The 8,307-nt window shown below is 38.5% G+C and overlaps 3 protein-coding genes across 3 annotated transcripts; 2 read left to right on the forward strand and 1 right to left on the reverse strand.

Moving 5' to 3' along the window:
* Nucleotides 1-350: 350 nt before the first annotated feature.
* LOC121648568 (ubiquitin carboxyl-terminal hydrolase 26-like) lies at nt 351-1,924 on the forward strand. Its single transcript, XM_041998768.1, has 8 exons — nt 351-412; nt 512-664; nt 752-904; nt 1,106-1,156; nt 1,290-1,421; nt 1,517-1,640; nt 1,800-1,846; nt 1,903-1,924. Exons 1-8 carry the CDS (start codon nt 351-353, stop codon nt 1,922-1,924), a joined length of 744 nt encoding a protein of 247 aa, XP_041854702.1.
* On the forward strand, nt 1,917-3,348 carry LOC121649212 (ubiquitin carboxyl-terminal hydrolase 8-like). The gene is made up of 6 exons (XM_041999865.1): nt 1,917-1,951; nt 2,302-2,378; nt 2,505-2,613; nt 2,732-2,789; nt 2,982-3,139; nt 3,258-3,348. The coding sequence occupies exons 1-6, from the start codon at nt 1,943-1,945 to the stop codon at nt 3,261-3,263; spliced, it is 417 nt and encodes a 138-aa protein (XP_041855799.1). The 5' UTR covers nt 1,917-1,942; the 3' UTR covers nt 3,264-3,348.
* A 2,320-nt stretch (nt 3,349-5,668) lies between these two features.
* LOC121648569 (sperm flagellar protein 2-like) lies at nt 5,669-8,307 on the reverse strand. Its single transcript, XM_041998769.1, has 8 exons — nt 8,142-8,307; nt 7,682-7,784; nt 7,304-7,532; nt 7,049-7,219; nt 6,623-6,754; nt 6,422-6,498; nt 6,112-6,325; nt 5,669-5,875 (listed from the first exon to the last, which is right to left on the reverse strand). Exons 1-8 carry the CDS (start codon nt 8,197-8,199, stop codon nt 5,669-5,671), a joined length of 1,191 nt encoding a protein of 396 aa, XP_041854703.1. The 5' UTR covers nt 8,200-8,307.

Genomic DNA, 8,307 nt, shown 5'->3' on the forward strand with positions numbered 1-8,307 from the left:
TCTTTCTTACTCTGGTCCAATCCAGCAATTATGAATAGAGTTGGCATGAAACATATTTAAATAAATAAATAACATTTAATATTCAAGGGGAGCCCCATATCCAAGAGGGGTCTCTTAGCAAAGCTAATTTTTTTAGGTATAGTATACTATATTATATTTTATGTATCTGCTTAAAAATTGTGTATCCATAATGAAATTAGCATATTTCTGCAACCACAAGGTCTGTTTGAATACGTTTGGGGTAAATGTGTTACTGGTGAAGTCTAAATGAAAATGGCACAAAGCACAAATGAAATCAATTTTAAGCTTAAGGAAAAAGAAGTAAAGGCAGTTTGGACGAGGTCTCTAAAATGGCCATGTTGGCACAGTTTGGCACCATCTGTTCTCAAAGTGCCAAACTGGGGACCCTCAGGTTACTTCTTTTCAACTTCGTTGAGTCGACTGGTTCCAAGGTCCTAAACTAGTTTAGCGTTGTGCTGCTCTGACTAGTTGTTCCTTCTTTCTGTGACAGCTCCACTGAAGAGATAACAGGAGAGCAACTCACACAAAAAATGAGTGCATTATTCTCACATCATGACAAGAGGACAACAGTGGAGCAGATCAAGCAAGACAAGTCACCCTTGTCTGCTAAGAAAAACAAGGAGAAGCCAGCTGGCAAACTCTGGTTAGTTTTAGATTGTAGCCCTGAATTAGCCTCTTTGTGAGTACTCTAGTCTGTTCTACTTCTCTAATGACCTGTTTCTTCCTCCAGTAGCAGATCGCAGGTGATGGGTGTATCCTCTCGTCTATGTCCATTGTCATACCTGAAAATCAGTTTGTTGGATACAAACTGCACCAGGAACAATTTGGAGTCCCTTTCTGAACCAGAGGAATGTTACTCCCTCCAAAATGACATATTCAATTGGTAAGATATAAAGTTAAGATCCCGATCTCTTGTTACAGCAGTTCGTTTTTATATGTCCAGTTACTATAATCATGAAGAATTAATTCATTATCAGCCAGTCATGACAAGAAATTAAGATTTTCACTGCAAGCCTTCATACAGCATTAAGTTTGTGATTAAACTTCTCCTAATATACGATTTATTTAAAACACCTCTCTCCAGGATAAGAACATTATCTAACAAATACAGCTGGAGAACCACCGACCCCCTTGGGTGAGTTTATAACCTTATGAAGCTGCAACAAAACATTCACTCCTGAAAATGCTTGAAGACAATGAGTTCCACTCTGAAGTTGTCAGTAAAGTGAAAATGCTAACATCTGTTTGAACCTGTGTTGTTGTGTCAGATTTCCAAACCTCGGGAACACTTGCTATATGAACTCCAGTCTTCAGAGCCTCCTGACATTAAAAGATTTTGTGACGAGCGTCAGTCGTACAGAGCAGATCTGGAGATCAGTTCCTGAGGCTCAACTGCTGAAGTAAAACAGCGTCGTCACCGTCAAATGTCTCTAGAAGAAAACAATGGGCAAAACACATCTAACCACATTCATGTTCATTTTTTCCCTCTGTGCAGGGAACTGACTGAAATCAGGGACTGTCACAAATCAACTAACTCTGACATCAAGAGTCAACTCCTGCAGTCCTTTAAAGATCTTATCAGTGACCAGAACCCGCAGTTTATGGACAGTTTGCAGAATGTGAGTCAGATAACATTTTGATAATTGTTGCATAATTCTCGCTTTAGTACACAGTCAATATTCAATTCACTTCAATCTCTATTAAAGACATAAGGTCTAAGATAAAAGAAATGATCTATTTCAATATCTAAATACTTCTGTGTGTTTGTGTGTGTTCAGGACGCCCATGAGTTCCTGATCTCGATCCTGACACACATGGAGAGTCTGTCTCCTCTGCTTCAACGGACCGCAGCGGGCCTGGGCAGAAGCTATACCTGTCCAGTGGAAGACAACTTTGGATTTAAAATGGAGTACACCAGAACATGCAAAAAGTAAGACACCGTTCAACACCATGCAATCTGTCAGAGATGCAAGTTAGATATTCTGATGTTTACCCATGTGGATCCCTTATAATAGTCTTATCTAGGCCGGGTTTTGACCAGTACAGCTGACTTTTAATGTATGTGCAGGTGTGGAGTTCAATCAGTCAGACAGGAACAATTTACTAATCTGTCTCTGGACCTGGTTCCTGGAGGGTGTATTGAAGACATGATTGAAAAATATCTCCTGGTAAGATTCACCAGTCCTCACTGAGCCGCCATCACAGATCTGATGTGTCATGTTTGCTGTTTGCTGACAGTAAATTTCTGACATGTATTGTTGTCTCTGTGCTGCTCTGTAGGAGGTGGAGCTGGAATACAGCTGTGAGTGCGGAGGAAAGTCATCAGGCCAGACTTTGACCTTTGCATCCCTGCCAAAGTGAGTGGCGTCCCCCATATTTCAGAAAACTGTGGTTCACCGACCCTTTTTAGTTCTTACTAATAATGTAACAATCAAATAAATGCCTACAACATTCACCCATATGTGTTTATATTTATCCTACAGAACATTTATCATACATCTTAAGCGTTTTTGCTACACTCCATCCTTCAACCTGCAGAAAATCTATGACCCTGTGCAGATACAGAGGGACATAGTTGTGTCATCTAAAATGGTAAAGAAACACAGACCATAACAGGGAACAGATACATTGTGATGGTGTGAAAAGGAAGAAATGGACTGTTTGTCCTGCTCTGTGTGCTGAAGGTCACTCATTAACTGTTTCTTCTCAGGGTGGTGGCTGTTTCAGTCTGGTCAGCGCCATCAGTCATTCAGGCAGTATTGAAGAAGGTAAGCAAATCCCAACCTGACATGTAACAGATGTTTGTCAGAAACATTTGTTTCTGTTAAATCCCTTTGAAAATCTATGGTTAGGACTCTTTGCCTACTGTACTGAATAAGATTGATATGCCACTTTTTTAATGAACAGTTCTGCTGGGATGATTTCTCTCCCTTACAAATGAATAAAATCTCTCCTGTTAGGACACTACATCTGTGACAGCATCGACCCAGAAGACTGTCCACTGGAGCCAACTGACCACTGGCTTACTTTCAATGACTCAACGGTCCTTAAAACATCTGGCTGGGACGTTTGCAAGAAAAGGCAGGAGCTGGCGTACATCCTTTTCTATCGGAGACATGTAAGAAAACGTTATCACGTCCTAAACTGTGAGAAAGAGAGTGAGATGGAGAAAGAAGGCCTCAAAATAACCAACACAATACTTCACACATTTCTAAAGGTATTTTCTCTATTTTCAGATCTAGAACTGGATGTAGAAAGGGGGTGGGGGGGCAGAAGATCCAGCCACAGCAACAAACAACCATAAGTAAAGTGTCAGGGACCAGCTGCACAAAGTAACTCTTGAGGCTAAATCCCATTTTACCAGAGAAATTCACTCATAAGTTTATTTAGTAACTTTGCTCCTCAAAAATAATCACAAGAGGGCAGAGCTTTACCAGATGGGATATGTTCTCTCCCAATCCCATTTAATGTTTGATTCATTCATTCATTTATAAATAAATAACACCGTCTCCCTCACCAACCTTTTAAAAGATGAGAGTGGATTGGTATAAAAGAACTGACCTTTAGTTTCTGCTGCAGCAGTTTGCAATAGAAATGTAGAAATGATAGTTAAAAGAGTTAAAAGTACAACATTGTTGTATAAATGTAATAGAGTGAAAAAGACAAGTTCCTCTAAAACTAATACTCCAGCTGAGTACACATATTTAAAAATGTACTTATTACAGTAAATAAAATTTACTTCATTACTATCTACTCTGGTAGAATAAAATGATAATATACATTTAAAAAAATAGCATCTTAGAGTGTTTTGTACAACTGGTTCCTGGATCCCTTGTACCATGGAGCAGCCATGGGACGACAGAAGGTAAGTTTTTCATTATGGAAGATTCCCCTGTGGCAAAGAGCAGCTAAGCCCCCCCACTATCAACCCTCCTGATGAAGAAACATCTGGGGCAACAGAAGATGAAGTCCTCACCTCCACACACACACACACACACACACACACACACACATTTTAGAGATGACAAGCCAAAAAATAGATGAAGGCAGTCAAAAGATCTTGTCATAGAGAAAACATTCATTTCTATTCTTGTCCTTTTGGTTCTCAGTGCTACATGTGATACCATTGATCACAATGTTGTGTTACAGAGGATTAGACATATTATTGTCCTCAAATCAATCACATTAAGTATTAATTTGTAATTTTTGTCACATAAAAAAATCTTCCCGCACCAGAGTAAATGACAGAGTTCTTTGGATTTAAGTGCCTGGACTTTTACTTTTCACTTTTTACGTGCATCCAAAAGTCAATATTGGACAGCAAAGCATGAACGTCAGATACACAGACGTCCCTCTTAAGTTCTTATTAAGAAAGCACCATTATATCTTAAAGATGCCATAGTTCCATATAGTCCCAACAGAGTACTTTGCTCTTAGACTGTAGGCTTGTGGTTCATAAAGTTTTTAAAAGTAGAATGGGAGGGAGAAAATTTGGATATTAATCCCATGTCTTGTCAGACTTCCTCTCAGTTTGGGTTCAAGAAGCAAATACCTTCTCTACATGTAGATTAAGTTTAAAATATTCCTTTTTGATAAACCTCATAATAAGAACAGGTTTGGTTGACCCTTGACCTTCCCTTTAGTTATGATGGTATAGGTTTAAGCTGCTCAGTACATCCCATGATTCACTGACTGCCTCTATACTCACACTCATGTTTTCACTCTTGAATTTCCATTTGCATATGACAGTACTGATAATACCAAATGAAGATAATGATATCTTTGTTGTTTGTTTTTCTTAAGGATGTCTGGTAGTAAGGAGCAGACAGGAAAATGGACAGAGAGAGGGGAACGGCATGAAGAAGGACTCCAGCCCGAACTCAGACCTGGTTCAACTGCAATGAAGACTCAAAACCTTCGTCATCAACTTGTGTTTCTCTCTTTTCTTTCTCAGCAGGTGTCGCCAGATCTCAGAGTTCTTGTGCTTGTATGTTCCTCTTTCCTATCCGCTCCACCCCCAACCGGTCGAGGCAGATGGCCGCCCTTCCTGAGCCTGGTTCTGCTGGAGGTTTCTTCCTGTTAAAAGGGAGTTTTTCCTCTCCACTGTCGCCGTGTGCTTGCTCAGGAAGGGAGATTAAATCAAACTGATCTAATCTGTTGGATTCCTTAGATAGGAAATTATTTTTATGAATTAGCTAATAAAAAAAATGTAATTCAATTGTGTGTCTGGATTTCTTTTGTTTTTATTTGTATCAATCAATGTACAAAAATGCTGACACAAGCCTAATTTTAAAAAATATCTAAATATTAACTTTAATTTGAAAATTTTAGAAACGCATTGATTTAAAAGTGAACACATGTTTAAGAAAAAACTGACACTTGATACGTCACAGTAGGTTTTTAACACGACACAAAAGATTTCAGTCTTCAGATTTAAGTTTGTTTGTTGAACTGTGGTGTGGTGGCCAGCAACTGTTTTTTAACAGACACAATACAAAAACATACAGTCTCTCTCAACCTGATATCATAGATGCTGTCACCATACAAACTACTAAAACCAGCCTTTTCCCTAAAATCACTGCTGCTCTGCTCTGCTCACACTGCTATTGGGAATGGAAAAGTCAAAAACACAAAGGATTATTCTTCTTTATTCGTCCTGTTTCACTGCATCTCTGCACAAAGTTTTCTGAAAGTCTTTTTCTCTTTGCTCCTGGTACTGATGCTCTCTGACCAGGCGAGCCTCCACAATAATTTCTTTCTCCGTACGTATCTGCATTAACTGAGCAACCAAATGCTGTTCCCACTTAGCCTTACATGTCAGGTGTTGTACCAGTTGCTCCTCTTGTTGCGTCTCCTGCAGCAGAACATGCAGATTTATTAACTGATTTAGGGCTCAAAAGAAAAGTATAAAATAACAGGCAGCATTAGGTTAAAAAATACAGGAAACATGTTTTGGCATATTCTCTGTAATGTTTCAAATTGAAGCCTCTTGTGATGGAAAGTACTGAAAAAAATGTTTACTCCCCCTTAGTGGGTATTTACTATTGTTAGGCTGAGGTGAACTGAGAAATTGCTAAATGGAAGTTTCACCTGTTGAGCTTTGCTGGCCTTGAACCACTCCACCAGGAATCTGTCTTTTCTTTTTTCTCTCTGCTCACGCGCAGCAGCATTCTCTCTCAGCCTCTGTCGGATCTCCTCAATATACATGTTATTGGACTGTACTATCGGCTGAATCCCAATTCTTTTGCATTCCTGTTTGCTGCCACCAGGGGGGAAATGTACTGGGAGAGGATGAACACTAGAGCTGAAAAGGTTCTCATTTCAGTTTGATATCCAATGGTGAATATCTGGTGTAACTATAAAATTCTTAAGTATTAATTCTGTGAATGTTTTCTCTGACCTTGAGGAGGATGGAAAACCAGAAATACCCAGTTTTTTCCTGTTGGTCTCAAACTTGTCAATTTCAGCTTCGTCTTTCTGTTTTAACAAAATGGACAGACAAAAGGAAAGAAAAAACATCAGAAAGATCCTGTATCAGCCAGCTAAAAGCGAAATTTCCTCTGGAGAAATGAACACAACATAATTTTAATTCCACTCATACCTGAGCTTGTTGTTCTTTGTGATGCTGCTTTCTTCTCCTTATGTTTGGAGGTAAAGGGTGGGAAGGTGGTTTTGTTACCTGGGCTTTAGCAACCAGGTTACAGTTCCTTACATTGTACTTTTCATGACACATCTGCAACATACAAAATCCCCCATGCTCATTACAGTTCATGACAATGTCAAGCAACTATGGTTTCAGTTGTTTTATTTATTTATAACCAATTATTACATTTTAATTAATAATTAAATTAATGTTCAAAACCAAAATACTGCAAGGAGTTCTGTCTGTGTTGCATGAAACTGGGAAAGAATCACACTGATGAAGATTAAAAACTGTAGACACCTTTTATGCATCAATGTTAGATTAATAAGGAGAAAAGTATAGTAAAGCAGTATTTTACTCTTCACAATCTGTAAAATACAGTACCTTCTCACTATTTTCTATTTGCTTTTCATCCTGGACTTTGAGTTGTCCCATGTGCTGGATAGGTTGAGCTACCACAGACTTGGCGATTAGTTGCTGGCATTTATCACCGTAATGCTGAGCAGTTTCCTGAAGCTTAAGTTTAACATCACAATTGGCCACCTGAGGAAACCCCTACACAAAAAAGAATCGGATGTAGGGATGTCAACTTGAAATACTGACTTTACACATACAAATAAATCTACACATTTCTCTTACATGCTCCTCTTTGAGCAGGTTTGCCTTGGCTGTGGGCTTCATAATTGTCCTTCTGATTTTTGAATTATTCTTCTTTTCAAGTGAGAGATATAGCTCATAAAGAAGATGAGTGGCAACACCAGGCTTCTCCTGCATCAGGTCTTGAACTGTGTTTGTGTCTAAGCAGATTCCGAGCAGCTCTAGAGTAGGCTTCAGGCGTGTAAAATTATTTACTTTGGAGATGGAGGTGCTATGAAAACAAATTTAATCAATTAAAACAATTCTAATAATGCAAATTTAAAAAAAAATAATAATAAAAACAATTTAAATTAGCTTAAGTGTTTCTAACTACAATAAACAAAGCGCCAAGGATAAAAAGAAAAAGAGAGGGCAACTTACTCCATCTTCAAAAACATACTGAAATCATGCTGAATTTGATGTTTATGAAGAATCTCACCAATGAGGTAACCACTAGAGAAATCCCTGGCAAATGTCCTGGGGTCTGTGGTTATTGACAATTAACCATAAGCAAGTAAAATTAGCATTATCTACATGTTTTTAAATCTAAACTACACGTATTGAACGTCCGACACATGTAAGCATATATCAAAGCTAATTTAAACCGGAAAACATCATGTATTAAAAGAAAAGCATAAATAACAGGAAGTATGAGGTTCAAAAACTAAGGTATAATATTTTAATTTCGGCTAGGTAAACCCTGTCTCTGCTTCTGTGAATATGTGTGTGGCATAAAGTACATTTTGTTAAACAACTTAGCTATTGTTAGCTTACCAACTACTGACAGTAGCATTAGCCGAGTTTAGCTACACTGATAAGCCATGTTCACAGTCACACTTACCAACTGCTTTTGACAGCCGAAGCTCCTGATTAAGCCACCTGCACAAGATAACCGACATTGTCTTTGTGGATTAAATTCACCTCAAAATAAATTTCACCGAGTACAACTCTTTAGCTCAATAATATTGACTAAGTTAACAGACATCGCAGGTAGCGTTAACGGTGTG

Source organism: Melanotaenia boesemani, chromosome 11, assembly GCF_017639745.1.
Source record: "Melanotaenia boesemani isolate fMelBoe1 chromosome 11, fMelBoe1.pri, whole genome shotgun sequence".
In the NCBI taxonomy this organism is placed as follows: Eukaryota; Metazoa; Chordata; class Actinopteri; order Atheriniformes; family Melanotaeniidae; genus Melanotaenia; species Melanotaenia boesemani.

Excerpts from the sequence above, each read along its gene's own strand:
- LOC121648568 (XM_041998768.1), top strand. The coding sequence starts at position 351 with ATGGCCATGTTGGCACAGTTTGGCACCATCTGTTCTCAAAGTGCCAAA. Across the intron at positions 413-511 it reads GCCAAACTGGGGACCCTCAG|CTCCACTGAAGAGATAACAG; the intron begins GTTACTTCTTTT and ends TTTCTGTGACAG. Across the intron at positions 1,641-1,799 it reads TTATGGACAGTTTGCAGAAT|GACGCCCATGAGTTCCTGAT; the intron begins GTGAGTCAGATA and ends GTGTGTGTTCAG.
- LOC121649212 (XM_041999865.1), top strand. Across the intron at positions 2,614-2,731 it reads TAGTTGTGTCATCTAAAATG|GGTGGTGGCTGTTTCAGTCT; the intron begins GTAAAGAAACAC and ends GTTTCTTCTCAG. Across the intron at positions 2,790-2,981 it reads TTCAGGCAGTATTGAAGAAG|GACACTACATCTGTGACAGC; the intron begins GTAAGCAAATCC and ends CTCTCCTGTTAG.
- LOC121648569 (XM_041998769.1), bottom strand. The coding sequence starts at position 8,199 with ATGTCGGTTATCTTGTGCAGGTGGCTTAATCAGGAGCTTCGGCTGTCA. Across the intron at positions 6,755-7,048 it reads AAATAGAAAATAGTGAGAAG|ATGTGTCATGAAAAGTACAA; the intron begins GTACTGTATTTT and ends TGTATGTTGCAG. Across the intron at positions 6,499-6,622 it reads ACAAAGAACAACAAGCTCAG|AAAGACGAAGCTGAAATTGA; the intron begins GTATGAGTGGAA and ends TTGTTAAAACAG.